General features: G+C 44.0%; 1 protein-coding gene across 1 annotated transcript in view; it reads right to left on the bottom strand.

Annotated features, from left to right (window-relative positions):
• Positions 1–23,203, bottom strand: part of Spon1 (spondin 1) — a 279,501-nt gene that overhangs the window by 189,825 nt on the left and 66,473 nt on the right. Inside the window, exon 3 of the mRNA XM_021201343.2 lies at positions 9,248–9,381. Within this exon, the coding sequence (XP_021057002.1) occupies positions 9,248–9,381 (134 nt within the window). The remainder of the gene's footprint in view (positions 1–9,247; positions 9,382–23,203) is intronic.

Genomic DNA, 23,203 nt, shown 5'->3' with positions numbered 1-23,203 from the left:
AGAGAGAGAGAGAGAGAGAGAGAGAGAGAGAGAGAGAGAGAGAGAGAGTTGGATTTGGCCCATAGGTTGTGGCTTATCTTTTACTTTAAAGTCACAAAGAAAAACAAAATGAATGTCTGCCTTTGTGACCCTCAAAGTCCTGCATGAACAGTGGCAGTGTCTAGAAATGAGGCTCTAAAGATGGATGTAGCTTAGTCTGGGATGTAGCTCAGTGGTAGAGCACATGCTCAGCGTGTGCCAGGCTCCGAGTTCCATCCCTAGCACTGAAAGGTGGCTGAAGCAAGTTGTGAGGGAGTTTTGACTTCATTCTTCGGACACATGGTTATAGCAGCTGCAGCTTGGACTAGGTTAATTCACTTACAGAAAATGAATTATTCCTTTTCAGGGATCCTGCACATGGATGTCTCCTATCACTTCCAGAGCACCCCTTGTGGGGGTTGGGGGGTGGGGGAGGCAAAGCCTCCAGGGTCCCACTCTGAATTGTATGAAAAAGGCCACAGGCACCCTTAGGCCAAATGTATTTTGGAGCTGAGAATATTTTGGGGTTCCAGAAAGATAATACAGTGTATATTCCATACCTACAGGGTCTGGGCTATATCTCATAATCAAAATCTTATATTCATACTAAAGACAATAATCATCTTAGTCCAGAGAAGGTCTGGGTTTCAAACGAGTAAAAAAAAAAAAATCTTTTGAATTTTAGTCTTTGGGATCTCAGGACTGCAGATGAAGGGCTGTGCACCTGGTATATATTATTTGTAGATTGCTTCTGGGTCAAAGATGCACTCCCGGGTCCCCAGTGACTGCGTGCAGGAAGTGCTCAATAATGTTATGAGCAGAGGAGAAAGGCTGCAGAGCAGGGTTCACTGAGTGGCTAAGCAGAGGCTGATGGGACATCCTGATGAAGGGCATGGGGAGACTTACAGGGCAGGATCAAGACTCTGAACTGGATCTTAGGGTGATGGGGAGCTGTGTTGGGTTTGTTAAATAGCTCTTACATCAAGGTGAAGGAGGATCGGAGGAGAAGGAGCCTATGTGACCATGTCAGAGGTTCCTGTGACAATCGGATATGAAGTGTCTGTGGATAAGGCAATAGATGTAAAGCAATCGACTATGGGGAAAGTTACACACACCACTCCAAGGCCTGCCTACCGGTGATGTCAAGATGAGATGTGGAATCTCAGCCTGACTCATAGCTCTCGCCTGAGGCCCTGAAGTCCAATGTCCAGATCAGAGCTCTAAGGCCTCAATGCTTCTAACCATGGTTGGCATCTCTATGACCTTGAGAAGTTATCTAGCCTCCCTGGGCCTCAGCTTTCTCCTTAGCATCTACACCACAAGGATGCTTTACAGAAGAAATAAGTGTAAGCCAGGACAGTGCTTGCTTGACTCTTGTCATCATTGTTTTGTAAAGTTGGATTCCTCATATAGTCCACCTGACCCTCAGGAGAAGTTCCACTCTCAGATCCCTCCTGGTAGGGATGAGTAGAGCTGGAATTCTACTCAAGAATAAAGAATGCTTGGAAAGAGAGGACCACTCCAAGACACAAAACTTGGTCAGGTTGACGGTGACAGGACATCCTTCTGGGGCGCCTGGAAGCATCTATCCAGACACTTTTCCCTCCTTTTTCTTTTAATCACTTCTTGGCTGGCGTGCTCTGCAGCAGCCTATGCCATAGCACCTGAAGTGCTGGAGCATTCGCTGGGTAGGAAAAGCAGGCTGCTACAGTACCAGTGCTAATTCAGAGGTCTGTATGCAAATGCAAAGTGGAAACAGTATCAGGTTTGCCAAGAGGAAAGTCACCATTGCTGTGACCTGGCCTTTACAACCAACCAGGAGGCCATCAGAGCAGACTCCAGACTTTCCAACCAGGGATATCAGTCTGACATGGCAGCATACATGCTCCTCATTCATCAGGGCTCTGCAATACAACTGGTGGCTTCCTTCCCCTTCCCCTTCCCCTTCCCCTTCCCCTTCCCTTCCCTCCCCCTTCCCTTCCCTTCCCCTCCCCTCCCCTTCCTTTCCCCTTTTTCCTCCATCCCTCCGTCCCTCCGTCCCTCTGTCCCTCCGTCCCTCCGTCCCTCCGTCCCTCCCACCCTCCTCATCAGGATGTCTCTTGTAATCCAAGCTGGCCTAGAACTCATTCTGTAGCTGAGAATGACCGTGAACTCCACCCTCTATCTCCCAAGTACTGGTATACAGACAGGAGCCCTCCAAAGCTGTTTTATCCAGGGTTGGGGATGGAGTCTAGGGCCTCCTGTGTGCCAGGCAAGCACCCTTCCAACTGAGCCACACCCCCAACAGAAGCTTTCATTGTTATTACTGCACTTCCTTTTTTGTCTGTCCAGAACTCTGTGGCTAGACCTTCAACATCCTTGTTAGTTTTAATAAAAACCCCCACCGCACAGCCTTGCTGGTTAATAACCACTAATTGTTCCTTTGATGCCACTGAATCAAGTTCAGTCTCTTCATGCTGACACTGGGTGACATCTCTGATTTGGTAATGGATTTGGGCCCCCAGAGACCTCCTGATCAGCACCTCTGCCTGTAACTGCCTGTGACTGCCTGTGACTGCCTGCGACTGCCTCCCAGCACTGTGCTCACCTCCAGGTCCCCATTGAGGTATGGATGCTGCCTGCTCCTATCACCTGGAGTAACCTCTTCCTGTCCTTCCATCTGCTCCCAGCTCAGCACTGCCACCAAGATCTAAATGCTGACATTTCTCAGAAGCTCTCCTTAGCCCTTGCTTGTCTTCTCTCTAAATTCTGGCCATGCTCAATTCAGCCCTGATTTTATCTTGGGGTTGCTAATTTTTGCATACATATTTTTATCTATACCACAACTAGACTAGAAGCGTTTTGAAAGTTAGGATCATTATTTATATTCTGAGCTGAGCTTTTCTCAGTTTCTGGTATATAGTTTGGGTGTCTGGCAGGTGTCCGGGATGACTGACCTTGCAAACGCTACCTTCAACATGAAAGGCAAGGAAACTGGCCCAGCTAGACAAAGAGTCTTCCTAAACTTTATTCATGACAACAACTTTACACTTTTTTTTTTAACCAAATAAAATACTTTAAAATGAAATGCAGTTTATTCCCATTAAAATCAAAATATAAAAAGAAACAGAATGTGTAAGCATTCATTATTAGAGTTTTCAGATGTGAACAATCAGACCCAATCTCCAAAGAATGAATGCTACGGAGAGAATGCAGCATTGTCCAAGTTGAAAACTCAGGGCAGTAAGCACATGTAGTGATCAGAAGGCATAACCTGGTAAGAGACCCTGTTCACAAAAGCAACAAAATTCATGGGGAGTAGCCTGCTTAGAACGTACCACTTAGATGAAGAAAACCCACAAGACTATGAAAAGATAAAAGACCTGGAGAAGCAGCAGAGAGAAGTTCTGGTTTTGACCAGAAAACAAATAGCGGGACAATGGCTCTCCCCACATTGAACTGTTAATTTAGTGTGGCATCACTGAATATCCCAACACCGGCTTTTACTGAACAGAGCACACTTATTTTACGATTCACCTGGAATTATGAGTCTGCTTGAATAACCATGAACATTTTGAACGCTTAGAAGATTAAGGAGCAATGACTTGTCACCAAAACAAAATTATGCTAAAATCTGTTCAGGACTCATGGAGGGAAGGAAGAGATAAAAAGGCAGCTGGACTCCGTAGAGCTGTGCACACAGTTTGCTTTCTATGAAGTAGCAATCCACACCATTGGGAAAATACGCTCGCCAACAAATGGATGGGGATGGAGAGGCTAACTCCATTTTATGTAAAAGGCTGCTTTCTGGTAATTCCCAACTGTGCTGCTGTCTCTGGGTTGCTCCTCCAGAGAGCTGCTGGTCTTCCACCCCTGGGCTTCACTTGGATAAATGCTCTATATGGATGACTTTCAAGGGCTGTAGGGCCATTATGTGTGTGGTGAGGCCAAAGGGGGAACTCAGAGGAAAACAGAAGGCAATAAGGCTGGGGTCTCTATGGAGTCACCTCAGGCAAAGGCCTCAGCTCTGTCAGGGTGCACATCATCTCCCCCTCCCCTAATTCCCTCTGGGCCTTCAGAGTTGGGTAATGGATCCCCAACCCCACCCTAATGTCATTTTTCCCACATAGATGTTTCAGGCATCTGTCTTCTTCACCTCCTTTTGAGTGGGGCAAACCACATATTTTCCGTTGTGGCCTACTGATACAATGTTTTTTGTTTTTTGTTTTGTTCTGTTTTGGTTTGGTTTGGTTTGGTTTTGGTTTTTTGAGACAGGGTTTCTCTGTGTAGCCCTGGCTGTCCTGGAACTCACTCTGTAGACGACTAGGCTGGTCTTGAACTCAGAAATTCGCCTGCCTCTGCCTCCCAAGTGCTGGGATTAAAGGTGTGGGCCACCACTGCCTGGCTACTTTCTTATTTTAAGTCAATATGTATGCTTTAAAACTACTTCCCTCGAGCCAGGGATCCTGGCACATTCCTGTAATCCTAGCGTTTGGGAGCTAGAGGCAGGAGGATTGGAGGTTTCAAAGTCCTCCATGGTTGTATGGTAAAAGCCAGCTTGGGCTACACAAGAGTCTGTCTGAAAAACACAAATAAATGAACAAATGGATGAATGAATGAATGAATGAATGACCACATAAACAAAAGACATCTTGATATAGTTTATATGTAAGGATATAGACATTTCAAAAATACACTGTTATTTTATATTTAAATAACATATTTATAATTTATATTGAAGCTGTCCTTTGTATAGACTAGGCAGTAACACCCTTAAAGTCTCAAACACTTATCTCTGCTTTACTTTTAACCGTGTTCACTGGTGTTTTCTCATTCAAATGTTCGAAATGTAGGGCTAGGGAGATGGCTTAGGAGGTACAGTGCTTACTGTGCACTTGTGAGGATCCGATCTGGCATTTCCAGCACCCATCTAAAGGCTTCCTCGACATGATAGCTCTCCAAGAATTCTAGCACTCTGGAGGTAAAGACAGAGGCTCCCTGAAGCGAGCTGGGTAGTGAGACCAAGTGAATGAGCTAGTTCATTAGAGACTCTGCCTCAGTGTATAAAGTTAAAAGAGATCACATAGACACCAGATGTCAACTTTGCCTGCGCACGTGCTCACACACACACACACACACACACACTAGCACATATACTCACACATACACTTGTGAGCCCACACATGATCACATGTGGTTATGTTCTCTGCCTCCACATACATACAAATGAAAATAAGTTGACATTTTGTTTTTAAAAATGCATCTGTGCTTTACCATAGGAATTTAAATGTTACATCCTAATTTAAAAAAAAAAGAACTTTTCTATTCCCCAGGTTATAAATATGCTTAAGATTTATATTCTTATAAATTTTGAAATAGGTTTAGACCCTTTATCTTCCTAAAATTTAACTTTGTGAATAACATTGGCCGGGCAGTGGTGGTCAGCCTGGTCTACAGAGTGAGTTCCAGGACAGCCAGGGCTACACAGAGAAACCCTGTCTCAAAAAAACAAAACAAAACAAACAAAAAAAGTAAATATATAGAATCACTTTTAAAAGACACATTGTTAGAAAAACAAACAAGCCCAGGAACTGGCCTTTCCCAGGGAAAACACATTAGAATAGATACTACATTAGCATACAACAGTAGCAAGAAAATTAACCTGTGACAGTATTTTAACTCTCTCATGGAAGGCTCTTAAAACTTGGTAATGTCAGGGACTGTTAAGCAGGTAAGGACATAGGCTCTTCTACCCAGATAGCGAGCATGTCTGTCGGGCTTTTAAGGACAATATGAAGATGTCTGTGGGAACCATTAATCTGCACTGCTTATCCTGGGCTTTATCATCTACTATGGGTAGAAGTTTGAGTATTTGCTCAAAAAGACATGTACTCAGATGTCTGTTATGGATCCTTGTAACAGGAAAAAAAAAAAAGGCCTTACGTGAATCTAAACGTGAGCTTCTTGGAGAGTAATTACATATTCATACTACAGATTATGTACAGTAACTTAAGAATCAAATACCACTGTGCATCTATATTCTGATATGGACATTCTTCTAATAAGTTCTAGCGAGTGAACACCCATTCAAGGTCAGGGCATGTGTGTACTCCATGTGCCTTCTGAATATAAAAGAACACAGAAAAGTTTAAAGCAAACCCGGAGAGTTGATATCTATTGCTGCCTTCGTGGCTGGGATTGTTGTGGGGAAGTACCAGGGATTTTTCACTCTTTCTGTATTCTAATATATATTTTCTGTATTACAGTGTAGTCACACTACACCTTACATGCTTACATCTCAACTATAGAACTATACGTTTTTAAACAAAGAACAGCAGCTCAGATACAATCCCTTCCGGAGAAAGGAGAGTAAAGTCTCCGAGCTGCTTGGCTCCGTGGAGCCTCCTCCTGTGTGAGTTTGCCGTGAAGATCGATTAGCCAAAGCCTGCCAAGGAGCTGGATGTGCAGCTGAGCTCCTGGCACATAAGAAACATTGCCTGGTTGTCTTCTTTTCCCTGTTTGACCTGTGAGTTGGCGCAGGGCTGGAAGCCTCCAGTGCCTGGATATCCCAAAAGGGTGAATCAAGAAGAGCTCAGTTTCATGTGTCGAAGGAGTGAATAAATAAGCCACATATGTTCATGGTTAAACCAGAGAAACACACACTCACATAGGTTGACTGTCAGTGTGTAAACAACGGATGCCTTTCTGGATTCCACCAGAAGAGCAAATATCTCTGGTTTATGGAAACAAGAAATCAAGGCAAACCAAACCAAGGATTGGGGACCAGTCAAATGAGGGCTCTGAGAGCAGAGAGAGACCTGCCACAGGGTCTGTTGTTTTCTAGCGATGTTCATTAGAGCCCTGGGCTCTATGGATCAACCAGACTATAAAGGATCTGGGTACCAGACCATGAATCTTGGAAGCCAGGCTTCAAGCTGAGGGACTAGATGGACACAAAGATTCTTGTCTTATGTGACTAGCAGAGTTGTTATCCTGNTCTTATTCAACTGTTTGGCTTTTCTCTCAGGCAGGTCAGCTACACGCAGACTGGACAGAGTACTACAAGTGCCATCCGGATTCACCTCACTACAGGAGCCATGACAACTCTTCAGCATCTAAACATTAATTCGTGGTTTGGTCTTAAATAGTACTGGCGTTAGGGCAAATGCATTTTCCACGAAAGCTAGTAAAGCAAGACCCCCCAAATCAGGTTTTCCTAATTGAGGATTTACTAAAGGATCCCTAGTGGTGAAAAGCCAAAAGCACCCTCCACCCCAACCACACTGGATGCTTCACTTCCAGTCAGACTGCCACCAGCTTCCCCATGACAAAAAAACTTTGCAACAGAGTGGACCTGAAGCCTTCTACTCCACACACACACACACACACATACACACACACACACATACACACACACACACCTACCCCTACCTAAGTTTTTTTTTTTACTCCCCCCCACCCCTGCCCCAAGCCTTTCAAGATCTGCTGAAAGCCAGCACTGGCAACTGACTCTCCTGCTGTGCAGCCAGCTGCTGCAAGGCTTGCACTCTCTGTTCTCAGCACTCTCTGGTTCTTTCCTCCAGTCCAACATTTCAACTAGCATGTGCTTAGTATGGTGGTTTATAGACAATAATTCATTTTAAAAATCCTGCAGCTTAAGTCTTTGGAGCATCAATGAAAGTAAGTGCTAAGTGGCAAACTTGTCAGAAAATGGGAGGAAAGATTGGCCAAGGAAGGCCAGACATAGATGAGGCTGAATTTAACAGTGGGCAGGGGTTTCCAGAAACCTCTGTGGGTTTTCTTTCTCATTGGCCAGTTACAGCTGAAGTCATGGGAGGCCCTGTTAGTAGCAGCTCTTGGAGGTGGTCTAGATCAATCACAGTGTAGATCTGCAGTTAGAAAATGAAGCAAATATACAAAAAAGGCCTTGGGCATTCGGGACAGTTCTATAGCTGGGAAAGTCAAAGCCTATGAAAAAAAACTCCTGTACATAAAAAAGATGGGCTTTCTCATCTTATGTGGCCCAGGATGGCCTGGGTCTTTCCATGTAGCTGAAGCTGACCTGGAGCTTCTGATTTTCCTGGCTCCACTTTCTAAGTGCTGGGATTACAAGCATGTGCCACTATACTGAGCCAAAACGCAAGACTGCCTTGGATGCTTGGACAGGAGCCCTGCTACTGCTCTTGACCATTTTCTGTTTTAAATCCTAAAATTCTCGCCAACTCAAACTGGCCTTCAAATCTACCTCAAATAAGTGGTGCCACAAGAGAAAGAAAATAATTTTTTAAAAGGGATCTTTCCAGTAAGTTTGGACAGGCTACTGAAATTATAAAACAGGTTGGTTTGTTTTTCGTAGGACTTTGCGAAGCCATCCATCAACCACGCTAGTATGTGTAATCATTCTGAAAGATGGAGAGCCGGAATATAGCATCTAATAAACTTATTTGACCACAGAAATAATTGTCTTCTTCTTCACCTGTTTATATCTCAAGACTATTGCTTTGTGGATCATAAGTTTGGAGATGCAGCTTTAAGACAACGCTGTCTTTTAGAAGAAATGATTCTGGGTGGCTAAACTACTTCCCACTCCCTCACTCCCCACCCCAAACCCCCACACATGTGTTAATCCACTCAGAAGCTGCTCAGGGGGCTGCCTGGAAAGTGGCAGAGAAGAGCAATTAGATTTTATTTTGAGATATGGTCCCAGGTAGCCCAGGCTGGCCTCAAACCTACTCTGTAGCCAAAGATAACCTTGAGCATCCTCCTGTGTCTACCTCCAAGGGCTGGTGGCACCGGTGTGTGTTGCTTATGGTGTATGCAGTGCTGGAGATCCAGCCTAAGGTCTGGTGTGGATTACACAGGCATCTACCAACTGAAGGGGAAGATAGGTTTGTAAAGAAGAGCCTGGGCAAATGGAGGCATCAGGGCAACCAGAGCATGGTTTAAGGATGCTAATTAATGGGGGTCCTTAGGATCCTAAGGGAAAAAAACCTGTCAAATTCCAAATGGGAAGTCAAGCTTATATTCACCCGGTTGGATTATGTTTTTCTATGAATGCAGAGAGCAACTGGAAGATTCATCACATTGGATGAAGAGAGAGACGCAGAACTCCTTATGCATTTAGAATGCAGAAGATGGAAGATCCAGACAAGGAGTTGCCTGATGCCCCAGAAGCCACGCCTCTTCCTGCAGACACGCAGGAAGTGCCTGATAACTGCAGGGAGGTGGGTGAAAAATCATGCTCACTTACTTCAGAATCACACAACCTGTCCCTGTGGGTGGAGCTATCCAAAACACCTGGATCCGTGTCCTCCTCCGAGGGGTGCTTTCAGTGACGGCCACAGGACAGTTACTCATAAACTGGGTCTCTTCTTCATCTATGATCTGTGAAAACCAGAGGAAAATAAACAAGTTAAAATGCAGCACCCTTGGGGATAGGGGTTTGCACACGACTCTGGGGACTCTGTGTTGACTCTATTGATTGACCTGTCATTTTGTATTAACAACAATTGACCCACAGGTCCCAGAACAGTGCCTATAACAGAGTTCCTGGCACAATATGATTATAAAGATCTGGCACATTTGTCTCTGGGCCCAGACATTGCACCAGCACTGACAGCTAAGTGATGATCTGGCTTTCTGTTCTACAACCACCTGTGTACGCCTTACTTCAGAGGTGGGGGAGAGGGAGGCGGAGGAGGACTGGCAAGCACTGTGTGACTGAACCTTGTTGCTGAGCTCAGTTTTAGAACTTGATTAAAATGTTTAAAAGCACTTGTGATGAAAGTGCAGCTGAACACGGAAGTCACCCAGCTTCCTGACATACCGACTTGAGTAACTTCTACTTATGCCTTCAATTTCATTGATAGTCTCCATATTTTCCTAAATTAATCATGGTGACTTTGAAGGACACGACAAACTAGGTAGTAGCCACTCTCATTCCTCCAAACCATGTCACTCAGCTCTTCTGCCCCCTTGTATAACCCTGTAGTAGAAGTAAATAATAGTGAGTGAAAGGCACTGTATCCAACTCTGTTTATTATTATTTTTTTCCAATTTTTTATTAGGTATTTTCTTCATTTACATTTCAAATGCTATCCCCAAAGTCCCCTATACCCTCCCCCCTGCTCCCCTACCCACCCACTCCCACTTCTTGGCCCTGGTGTTCCCCTGTAACTCTGTTTATTATTTGTTATCTTCCTTTTTCTTTCTTTCTTTCTTTCTTTCTTTCTTTCTTTCTTTCTTTCTTTCTTTCTTTCTTTCTTTCTTTTTAGGTTTTCGGAGACAAGCTTTCTTGTACAGTTCTGGCTGTCCTGGAATTCACTCTGTAGACCAGGCTGGCTACAGAACTCAGAAATCTGCCTGACTCTGCCTCTCAAGTGCTGGGATTAAAGGCGTGCGCCACTACTGCCCAGCTTATCTTTATTTCATATCGACAGTTTTATGTTCTTATATTAACTCTTAGTTAATTCCAACCCCAATCACCTTCTCTCATCTCCTTTCCCTCTTCCATGGAAATTCTTCATCCCAACAAGTACCTCTAGGGTTTTAGGGCTTTCATGGTGTGTGTGTGTGTGTGTGTGTGTGTGTGTGTGTGTGTGTGTGTATGTCCTCTGGTTTAATTAGAGTTGCTTGCATGAGCAGATGTGGGAAGTTATTTACTGAAGCATGGGGAACTTATCAAGGGGGTCCCCACTGTCTTAGTTAAGATTATTATTGCTAATGAAACAGCAGGACCAAACACAAGTTGGAGAGGAAAAGGTTTATTTGGCTTGCACTTTTCCATCATTGAAGGAAGTCAGGGCAGGAAACCCGGAGAGTCATGCAGAGGCCATAGAAAGGTGTTGCTGGCTGGCTCAGCCTGCTTTCTTGTAGGACCCAGGACCACCAGCCCAGGGATGGCACCACCTACAATGGACTGAGCTCTTCCCTCATCGATTGCTAATTAAGAAAATGCCCTACTGATTTTTTTTTTTTTGAGTTAATTTTGTATCCAGCCACTTTGCTGAAGGTGTTTATCAGCTGTAGGGGTTCTTGGTAGAATTTTTGGGGTCACTTATGTATACTACCATATCATCTGCCAAAAGCGACACTTTGACTTCTTCCTTTCCAATTTGCATCCCCTTGGTCTCTTTTAGTTATCTTACTGCTCTAGCTAAAACTTCAAGTACTATGTTGAAGAGAGAGAGAGAGAGTGGGCAGTCTTGTCCCTGATTTTAGTGGGATTGCTTTAAGTTTCTCTCCATTTAATTTGATGTTAGCTATTGGTTTGCTGTATATTGCGTTTATCATGTTTAGGTATGTTCTTTGTATCCCTGATCTAAGAATTTTAACATAAAGGACTGTAAGATTTCATCAAAGGCTTTTTCTTCATCGACTGCTATGATCATGTGATTCTTTTTTTTCCTTTCAGTTTGTTTATATGGTGGATTATGTTGATGGATTTTTATATATTGAACCATCCCTGCATCCCTGGGATAAAGCCTACTTGATCACAGTGGATGATGTTTTGATGTGTTCCTGGATTTGGTTTGTGAGTACTTTATTGAGTATTTTTACATCAATGTTCATAAGAGAAAATGGTCAGGCATCCTCCCCAGGTGGGACTTGAGGAAGGAAAGAGAATGGTAAGCAGGCGATTAGAGAGCTGCAGAGGAAGAACCCACGGGGGCAGCCAATGAGAACAAGGAAGAGGAGCTACTGCTGACATGCCGGGTTTGGTCAGGAGGATCCTGGTAGAAAGAGTTGGGTGAGCATTTTGTCTAAAAGAAACTTGGGACGTATGGCCAACTGGGGTGTCTATTAGCATACCAAAGCACAGGCTGGCCTCCAGCCACACTCTGTACTTGTGGGTCTCCTCAGTTCTTCTTATCCCACCCTCTCCACTAAATCTCTCCAGCCCAAGGGCTTCCCTTTCCCCAGCAGCTCATTCCTGTGCAACCTCTCCGTTTCAAGTACACACACCACTTGCCCTTGGCCCTCTTTCATGTTCTCCTCTGTCTCCTTCTTTTCCTCTCCCACTCTCCCCATCTCATGGGCACATTCAGCCTGCTGGTCATGTTTAATCTACTACTTTCTCTCTTCTCTGGACTCTTCCAGATGCCTCTGGCTCATCTGGAATACAAGAGGATGTATTCTTCCTCATATCTACAATAAAAACCCTTTCTTTAACTATTAAAAAGAAAGAAAACACCCTACAGCCTGATCTTTTAGAGGCATTTTCTCAATTGAGGCTCCCTCCTCTTGGATGGCTATAACTTGTGTCAAGTTGACATAAAATTACCCAGCACAACTAACCCCTTGTCATCCTGACACACAAACATATCAGTGGTAAGCCACAACCTTTCCTTTCTTGTTCATTCTCAAGATCACACGTTTAATATTGACATCACAATAAAAATATTCCAACTTTTAAAAATCCTGTAGTCTTTAAAAATTCAAATACTTAGAAGTTCAAAGACTCTTTAAAACACCAAAACTCTCTTTAAAATTCCAAAGTCCTTGTAAAACTCCCACATCTCTTTAAAAGTTTAAAGTCACTCAACTGTGGGCTCCTGTAAAATCAAAAAATAAATTAAATACTTTCTTACTTCAAAAAGGAAGAGCCAGAGCACAGTCACAAACTGCACAAAGTAAAACCAAACTCCCAACTGTGTAAATAACTGGACGTTCAATGTCTGGGATCCAGTCACGATCTTCTGGGCGCCTCTAAAAGGCTTGGGTCACTTCTCTGGCTCTGCCCCTCTGCAGTACAGACAACTTGCCTTTTGTGCGCTGGCTGGTTTTACTCCACTGCTACTGCTGACCTTGGTGGTTGTCCCATGTACCAGCATTGCCAAAATGCCAGAGTCTTCTGCTGCTTATACTGGCTGCACTTCCCTCTCCTGTGTTCTCTTCAGGGACTCTAGCTCTGCCATACAGCGCCAAGCCTCAACTGCTCTCCATGACTCCTTCATGCCTTCCAAACCAGTACCACATGGGTAGCTTCCACACTACCAAGCTCAGCTGCCAGCAGGAGTTACAACCTTGGGCATCCTTAGAACACAGCTTCTGTGTGCTGACCCTGTGCAAACACTTCCCAGAGGACTTCACCTCGATGATGCCTGTAATCACAGCTGACTTTGTAATCACAGCTGACTCAGCTCTAGCCAACCAGAACCACAGATTCTTAACTTAAAATAGCAAAGTGTCTTGATAGAGTCACTAAAGGATTCTCAAACTTCCCTCTGAAATTTCACAAGCGAGGCTTCTGCCTTCTCAACTTCTTTCAATGTTCTTTTCTTCCAAGCTCCCACAGAACAGCCCATCAAAGTTTAAACACTCAGTGATTCTCCATCCCAAAGTACCAAAGTCCTTCAACAATCACTCCCAAACCATATGGTCAGATCTGAGACAGCAATCCTGGTACTTGGTTACTATTGCTGTGATGATATAGCATGATTAAAAGCAAGTTGAGGAGGAAAGGGTTGATTTGTTGTCTTGTTATCTTTCTCTACTGATCCCATATTTTCAATTTCATTGATTTCTACTACTTTTAAAAAGTATTTATAGTTTGAGAATATCCTAGATTTCATTTGCTGTAATTTTTCTACTTTCTTAAGGTAAAAGCTCAGACCATTGCATTTTAGATCTTTATTGAATAATACCATTCAATCTTGTAAATTACCTTCTGAGCACTGTTTTTATAACATCACACATATTTTGGTAAACTGTATTTTCCTGTTCATTTATTTGAAGTATGTAAAGAGTTCTTCTTAGAAATGGGCTATTTACCTTCCAAGGGTTTTGGAATTTTCAAACTTGCTCTTATTGGCTTCCTGCTGAATTCTGGTGCAGACTGAAAATGGGCATTGTGTGATGTCTGTTCTTTTAGATTAGTGAAGGCTTGTTTTAGGGCTCTGGATGTGCTCTAGCTTGGCAAACACACCACAGAAATCTAAGAATGTGAAAAGTACTGTTTACAAGTGAGGTGGTCAATGCTGCCGGTTAGCAGGCAAGTGATGGTATTGTTGTCATCAACTAAGTTCTCAATACTCTTCCCCCAGCTTCCTGGGTCTGTCCACGCCTGTTAGAGGTGTGTTGAGGTCTCCAGCTACAACAGGGGCTTGGCTTTTTCTTGAGATTTTAGCCTTGAATGTTTTTGATGCTTTGTGTTCAAATACGTAGCTGTCTCTTCTTCAAGAACTAATTTATTTGTTTGTATAGTGCCCCTTTTTCTCATAATGACCACTCCTGCTCTAACAATGTTGTCTCTGACTAAAAGTCTCTTAGTGAGTTACTCTCTGCCCTCTTTTGACTAACACTAGCATGGTATATCTGTTTCTCACAATCTGTCTTTTAATTGGTGCATGTAGATAACTGAAATTCAAGGTGATTAGTGGATTTATTAGTTTTATTACTCCTTTCTATGAGTTATCTTTGTTGCTTCCTGCCCACTTTCTTCCTTCACACTTTTTCCCCCCCGCTTGAGACTCCTCACTCTATAGACCTGGCAGTCCTTGAACTCACAGAGATCTGCCTGCCTCTGCACCTTCAGTGCTGGGATTAAAAGTATACATTACCATACCCAGCCAATACTGAATATTTTTTATTCCATTTTCTCTCCTTTCATAGCTGAACAATTTTAATTATTTTTTAAAAATCTGTTTGGGGACTGGAACAATAGATTAGTTGGTATACACATAAAAAAAAAAAAAAAAAAAGATTAGGACCTCAGTTCAAATCCCCAGCACCCACATAAACTTTTGGTGTAGTGCCACACTGTAACCTTAGCTTGGGCAGTACTGAGATAGGTGGGTACTGGAGCTGGCCAGCTAGTCTATCTGCAATAGAGAACTCAGGCAAAACTATAACAGTTTATGATTCGCCAAAGAATGATACCCCAGACTCAAATAGCATGTAAATGCAGAGTGTTTTATTCTGCAGAAGTCCAGCATGCTGGGGTCTCCCCATTACCAAGATTGACAACCAAAGGAGCTCGAAGGGTAGATTTAAAGCTGGTTAGGGGACTGTGGGGTAGGTGGCCTCTATCTTATTCCATCTCTACAAGCATTCCATTATTAGGGCATGGGGGCTGGAAATTGTTACCGAGGAAGTCTGGGGTAGATTTGGAAACTTGCTGACCCATTGTCCTTGCTTCAGGCTAGGTGGCTGGGCACTTTCTAGTTTTTGACTAGCTGCCTGAAGCCTGGGTGTTGTTGTTGTTGTTGGTAGTGGTGGTGTTTTTAACTGACTTGGCTGGACTTGCCCAGTTCTTGGAAACAAAGAGTTAGGCCTGGTCTCCTTAACTGCCAATTTGAAGCCTGCCACGGGAGTCAGCCTGACTCATCCCTCTGGTTGGGAGGAACAGACAATGGCAGATTCCTGCTGACCACTGTCCTTCCCAGGTGTGCTTGCCTGGGTACTTGCTCCTGCCCTCCCCCAACCCTAACTCACACATGCAAAAAACACATACACCCAAAATAAAAAGACACAAAAGCCTGTTTTTAATAGGTAGCCTACAATTTGTGGCATACATTTAGAGTTAATAAAAATCTACTTTCAAATGACAGCAGACTGCTTCACATTTACCATAAGTGCCTTAGGATAACAAAGGCAACGGATTCCTTCCTCTCATTCTTTATGTCGTCATTGTTGTTCATTTCCCTTAAACAGAAGCTTGCATGGGAGCGAGCAAGTGCGCGCGCGCGCGCGCGCACACACACACACACACACACACACACACACACACTGCTGATTTTGTTCTGAACAAGTTGTCACCTGTTAGATCAATTAAGAAAAAAAAAGGGTTTTTTGTTTGTTTTTTTTTTGTCTTCACATTCCTTTTCTGATGTTCTTCTGAGCTATATATCATTTGCCTTCTCTCTGAACACCTTCTAAAAACCATTTTTAGAAATTCAGTTCTAACAAACCCTCTCAATTTTTATTTGTCTGAGAAAGTCTTTGTACCTTCACTTTTTAAGAATAATTTTGCAGGGTACAGAATTCTCGGTTTGGAGTTCTGCTTTTTCTTTCTTCCTCTGAATATTTAAAACAAGTTAAATCCTTTCATTCTTTCTTTATTTTCTACTGTTCTGTGGTTTGTTGGTATTTTCTTTTTCTTTTTTTTTTTTTAATTAGATATTCTCTTCATTTACATCTCAAATGCTATCCCGAAGGTCTCCTATACCCTCCCCACCCCCAGCCCTGCTCTCCTCCCCACCCACTCCCACTTCTTTTTCTTCGTATGTATTTGTTTTTAAAACAGGGTCGACTTATATAGCCCAGGCTGACTTAAGGCTCCCGGTCTCTGCTTCCTAAGTCTGGGATGTGGTACCCAACTTTATGCTGTAACTTCTGTTGTCCTCCTCCCCAGACTCTCACACACATTTTGTACCCTTTGTGCTCCTCCCAAAATTCTTGGATACTGTGTTCTACCTTATTTCTTTCTCTCTGTTTTTTCCTTCCCCATGTTCCCAGAGATGCATCTTAACCTCAGAGATTCCTTCCCCAGCTGTGCTGTCTGCTACAAGTCCACCAAGGCAGTCTTCACTTCTGTTACACTGTTTTTGATGGGGAGCATTTGCCATCATTTTTGAGCCCCATTTCCTTCCCACCTGTTTTCACCTGTTGTGCGCTTAGCATTGTTTTAAAATTCCTACTATAATCCCAAACTTCCTGCTTTATCTGGCTCTACCCTGATTCTGAACCATGTTTTTGTTTGTTTGTTTGTTTTGTTTTGTTTTTTAAATCCTTTAATGGGCCTTATCCTTTCCTGATGGAAGGCAGATGTGATAGATGAGATAGAGATGTTTGACCAACTGAACTGCCAAACAGAGGACTTTTTATGGGATGTGGGAGGAAAGGAAGTGGTCTCCAGTCCTGTAGCTGGGTCTCCATCCTTTGGTGAGAGTGACCCTGGATTAGGAACGTCATCTGAACATCAAATTTTCCACTCTTGGCTGGATTAGGGGTTCAGAGCTAGGTATTTCCCTTGCCTAGGGTTGGCATAACTCCTCCTACTAACAGGCGTGACTAAGAGAAGAACACTTGGCTATCACAAAATACTGGACGCATGAGAGACTTCCCTTCATTTTTCATTGTTGAGAGCTTGGTAGATCTTCAGGGCGTTAAACTCACAGAACATTCTGGGACCTCCTCGTGTCTGGGTCTCGCTGGTGCTTTTAGCTCTTGGAAGGATGCCCAGGGAACCCCACCCCCCACCCACATAATTCATCTGCCTCCGGGCAGGTTTTCAGCCCTGGCCAGGGTTGCCATGGAAAGCTTTGCTTTGTTAAGTGGTGATTCTCTTTATTTGCTTGACTGCCTCTTTGATATTAGGGACAGCAAGTGGCTCTTTCTCTTGCTCCTCTCAGGTCCTAATAGTAAAACAGCACAGACCAGCCCTAATAAGCAGAGTGGAGGCTAGGAGCTAATGCCAAAGTCTGCTCTTCATAGAGGGTCTCATTGCACCACATGCTCTCACAGTGGGAGACAGATAGGCCCCTCAGATCTTGTAAAGGGCCCGAATCAATTCCTGATGGCCTCATAATCTAATCGTGTCCAAAGTCTATCTCTAATAGAGACAAGTTGGACAGTATGAACTGGCATGTGGACTTTCAGGGGTTTCAACCACTCACATACTAGGGCTCCCTTTGTTGACTTATTTTTCTGCAGTTCCTCAAAAGACTTGGTTTTGCTTTTGGGGTTTTTGTTTGTTTGTTTCCTGTTCATTCAGAATGGACAATGTGGTATCTTTCAGCTCCTTACATGCCAAACCAGTAACCAGAGTCACCTACTTTTAATGGCACTTTCTTCTTCTCACCCCACCCATGCCCTCTTCATGCAGAGTGAATGTGTAATTTGTTATCCAAATCAGATAAAAGGGTCTTTTTTGCAGTGCCAGTGCCGGGGATCAAATCCAGGCTCTTCCAAATGCTCAGTGAGCATCCTACCACTGAACCACACCCCTTCCTTCCCAAAGAGCCAACAAACAAAACTAAGACTTTGTTAGCCAGTGAGGGTAATCTTAACATGTACCAGGCTTCCCCAAACTCACTTGCTTCTGGCTTTTCTAGTCTGCCCCCTCTAACCCCCGACCCCATCCCCACAACAAATTCTGACATCTAGAAACTCTCACAAGCCTTCCTTCCTCCGTCGTCTTTATCAGCATGTTAGATACTTGTGTTTTTATTCTCAAAGGGTTTGTGCAAGCCCTTTATTGTCGTGGCTGCTGTATCTTTTTAGTTTGATAAAAGAAAAAAAAAAGTCTTTGTGCTGTTTCATAGAGCTTTGGGATCTGGTCAGCAGAGTCCAGCCTTATTGTCTCCCAACCCCATCTCTATCCCACCACTGCCATATATGTATTAGTGAGATAGGACATAAACGTCCCATCTCATTCCCAGTCACAGCAGAGGTTTAAAACTTCCTCCAGCCCTCCTCTCTCCTCTCCCACTCTTGCCCTCTCACTTGGCCGAAGCGAACAGCCCAGCATTATCTGAACAGGTCCTTTCTCTCCCGCCACCACCACCCGGCTCTCCTCGCATCTGTGTTGACAGAGCCACATTCCTTCTTCTCTCTCCCATCTGCTTCATCTCCTCACACCAACACTTGTCCCTTTTCTCTAGTCCAGATTCAACCTTCGCTGCAAACAAATCCTCTCCCTGAAGCTCTTAAGCACATTCCACTCTTTCCCATTTAAAAGACCCTCTCTTAGCCTCCCCACACCCCGTAACAGTCTGATCTCCCCCTTTCTCCTTTCCGTCACAGCCAAATATTGACCAAACTCCACATTCTTAAACCCAGCTCTGTGTATTTCAGTGCATAGTATCAAAATGTCTCTGGCTAAACCGTCTGCAATGCTTCATCTATTTGGTCCTGGTTCTTACCAATCTCCCACCCCACCCTGCACTGAGGCTTATCTCCCTCTTGGTCTCCTCCTAGGCCCATCCTGGCTTTCCCCACCCATTCTTTCTCTACTTTCTCTGCCCACTTGCCCTCCTCTGCGGGCTTTCAATTGCTCCAGGCTCACAGTTAAACCCTCTCCCATATGCCTTTGTTCTGTCTCTGCAGGTGTCTCATTCAGCTCATGGCTTTAATTACTGCCTCTGTGGAGGGATTCCTGAGACACATTTCAGGTCTTGGTGGTCTCTGAGCTCTAGGTTCAACCTTCCACCCCGTTAGTTCCCTTTACTTTGGGATTTCTTACACACACACACACACACACACACACACACACACACACACACACACCTCAAAGCCATCTTGTTAATAACTGATCTAATCATGTTTCTCTGACTTGGTCCTACCCCAATTATACAGTTCAGAACAATAGATACCATCCTCGGATCTGCCACTGTCCTCACCCCCCCCCCCCAAAAAAAAAGACTATTTTTATCTCTCAGTACTTGGGATTCTCTAACCACCTTAACTATTGCCCAGGCTAAGTTGGACTGATATAAACCCACTCTCTCCACCTGCTCTGATTTTTCCATAGGAAAAGCTAGAGGAACCTTTTAAAAACATGCAACAAGTTTTAAAGTCTTCTTCCTGAAACCACCTCCACAGCTTCCGGAATCACAACTACCATCTTAGGCAGTTTGATCCTACCCTCCCACCCCAGAGCCTCACTCCGCTCCATCTCTCTACTGTTTTTCTCTGTTTGTGGGCTTCCTCCTGCCAAAGTCTGATCAATTCCTACTTCCTGAGCCTTTTAAAAATCCATGTTTCCTCAGCACTTAGCATGGTGCCTGGCACACATCAGATGTGTCATTAAGAATGATGTGTGCGGCCAGCCTCGGGGTCAGTGGGGAACTGGTTCCAGAATGTGTAAAACTGCACAGTATTTACATATAGTGCATGCAGATCCTTCCTTATAATTTTATCGTCTCTAGATTGCCTGCAGTACCTATAGAACAGAAGTAGTTATTACAGCCTACTGTTTAGAAAATAGTAACAGCTATGCATATGTTTTAATATTTTATTACAAATATTTTCGACCCTCAGTTGGTGCGGACATGGAGAGTCATATGAACTTGCCCTTCCTTTGGTTGTGAGGTTCCTGCATCTCTGGCTTGGTTACAGTCTCTGCCTGGGCCCCTTTCATTGCAGTCCATGGACTTTGAACTTTGCATGTTGCTTTCTTAGATACTGTTAATGGCCTTGACAATAGTCGCAGCTAGCATTTTTTAGTGCTTCCTTCTGGCAAGAGACTTTACATGTATTGTTGCCAATTCCCCTGAGATACTGAAGAAGAAATACTATTGGGGAAGCTGCTACAATGTTCCAGGCCCAGAGTGGCAGAGCCTGGGGTGGAGATCACTGCTCCTTGGTTGGAATGCCCACTCTCTCCTCTATGCTGCCACCCTCCTGTGGCATCATCCCTCAGATGTCACACAGATGTCACACAGACGTTTCTATCTAGTCAGGCTTTGTCCCACAGAACCACATGCACCAGAGGAGCTCACAACTGAACATCCGGCTCTGAAACACCAAGTACTTCATTGCAATAAGCAGCCTCTTGCTTTACATTTTCCTAAACAGGGCTCAGGGTCCCCTGTGCAGTGTTGTGGATGTCTAAATGAGTTTCTTAGATTTGCACAAATAAGACTCCACTTGTTCATTGTCATAACGAACTTCTGAAGGTGCTCTGAGTCCCAAGTCTGGCTGACTACATGGGAAAGGTCAAAGGCATCAAATATTGAATTACAATCTACTAAACGACGGGTGTTTAACATGGTCATGTCGTACCCTTGACAAGAAGCTCAATGTGTTCTGGTCTGGATGCTTACCCAAAAGCTATCTGAACCAAAGGCCTAGTTTGGTCCAGTTGGACTCTGACAGATTCTAGGTGGGGAGAAGGCTAAGGCCCCTGGTCCAGAACTCAAACAACAAAGAATGTTTTCCAAGCTATGGAAGCCACCTCAGGTAAATATGGCTGTTTATCCTCGATCTCAGAGGCCAGATGGTAATTAAGCACTGAACAGAAGGAGCTGTTCCTTGGACTCAGCGAACACTCCCAACAGCGCTTTGCTTCTCAGAAAATACCAGCTTCTTCCAAAACAGCCTTGGATCTGCATGAGCCCGCTTGTCTTCCCACAACCCTAACTGACTTCACACTTCAGCCCTGTCCCTACCGGACCTGGGAAGTCTCCCATGTTAGTTAGCCACCATCTAAACAATAGCCGTTCATTTCATTCTAGGTTTCTTTCCCCAACACTGAAGAGGAGAAAATTAAAACAGATTATGGTGGGAAGTTGAATATAATGATTTTTTTTTATAGTTTATGTTTATTTTCTGTGCAATGGTGTTTTGCCTGCATATATGTCTGTGTTAGGGTACTGTGTCTGGAACTAGAGTTACAGATAGGTATGAGCTGTCATGAGCTGTGGGTGCTGGGAATTGAACCTGGGTCCTCTGGAAGAGCAGTCAGTGCTCTTAACCACTGAGTCATCTCTCCAGCCCCTAAATAAATACTTTTTAAGGGTATCACTAAAACATGCTAAGGCTTACATTTCTATTTTATATGCAGGTCAAATCAAAGCCATTCAGATTACCTATGTATTTAAAGTCATTCTGAGAAAGGTTTGCTGGTAAAATGGCTGCTTGACTCCTGACTAAAGACATAGAGATCTCATTCTGTGACCAGTCTCCAGCCAGCTAGGTGAGGCAGACACTCACCAAAGTCTCTGTGTGTATACGTTTGACTTCCATAACACTTGTGATTGTCAAAGTAACTGCCTGAGTATCTGGCCCTGAATAGCTCTTTCAAGTATCAAGGGCATTCTGTCATTTTCTTTTCAATGACAGTCACTGAACTTGGGCATTGAGTCTTCATGCCACAACTCCATCCCAGGATATTCTAAGCCACCTTATCAGCATGACTTTGAAGGCTTTCAAAGCTTTCTGCTGATCAGAGCCCTAGTCTTGACCACATACCACGTCCTCCTGAAATGTAAAACATTACCTACTTGTAGGCTTAGGGTAGGGTGCTATCTATCCCTCCCCCATCCCACTTATCTTTCTTTCCAGACTTGTTTCCTTAAGCCTAGCCCCCCTCCCCGCCCCTTCTCAACTCTAATCTGAATTCTCTGTCCTGACTTATCACACCACCGTCCTCATCCAGCAAACACAGCCTTGAGAGATGCTTGGCATAGGAGCCCAATGAAGTCACAAATGTTCTAATACGGGAGTAGGCTATGCAACATCATCCGTAGGTGACTACTATTCAAATGTCCCTCTTGGTGACATAATAAACACCTTCAACAGGGAAGCAGAGCTCCCAACATACAGGTGAGGGAAAGCAGTCATTCCCAGGAGATAACTAGGGGTGTGGGGTGGAGGTGTCAGATCATTGAGCAGGAACTGTCTCCACAGCAGGAAACTGGTCCCAGGAATGTGGTCTTGGGGCAGTTTAGATAAGCTGACTTTGTGACCAAGAATAGCTTCTGCTGCAGGGAACATGAAATGGGATTAAGAGGACAACTCCGGAGCCCAGTGATCAGTGCTGGGGCATCATGATGCTGGGGGCCTGTCAGGGACAATGGTGCAATAATCCCCAAATGGTGAGAATAGTTGCTTAAGCAGACAGCCATTCCTTGAGTCTTTATTGGTCTGGGTTGCAAGTGAGCTGAGTCACTAGGCATGAGGACAGGGCAGTAGAATTTCTAAGTGTGAATTGCTGAGTCTGGTAGTATAGGGGGAACTGAGAGCCACAGACAGAGGTTGGAAGTGAGGCAAGATGCACCATGCCACCCACCGCCAACATTTCATCTTTGGGGAAGGGAGGGGTGGGTAGGGCAGAAGCTACATGTGTCAGTGGTTTCTGAGTCAGGTGGGTTTGGATCCAAACACAGCTCTTGCCATTTTCTAGGTGAATGACTTAGGACAAGCCTCTGGAATGCTCTTTAGCATTCCAGCAAAATGCAAATAAAATAATAATAATAATAATAATAATAATAATAATAATAATAATAATAATAATAAATAATGCTTCAGTCTACTGTAATTCCCTTTTCATGGCAAGCACCCCTGACCGAACCGGGCATGCTCTAAATCTCTGAGAGCAGCAATTCCCTCAATAGCAGGAGTTGACTAACCCAGGAGACATCCTACATAGAAGCAGGAATGACTCTTATTATTACTGTGTTAGCAACAACAGTTCATTACAGGAAAATCCGAAGGCAGAGAGAGAGAGAGAGAGAGAGAGAGAGAGAGAGAGAGAGAGAGA

Source organism: Mus pahari, chromosome 1, assembly GCF_900095145.1.
Source record: "Mus pahari chromosome 1, PAHARI_EIJ_v1.1, whole genome shotgun sequence".
In the NCBI taxonomy this organism is placed as follows: Eukaryota; Metazoa; Chordata; class Mammalia; order Rodentia; family Muridae; genus Mus; species Mus pahari.
Note: the sequence above shows the minus strand (reverse complement) of the source record. Positions and strands in the feature narration are given on the sequence as shown.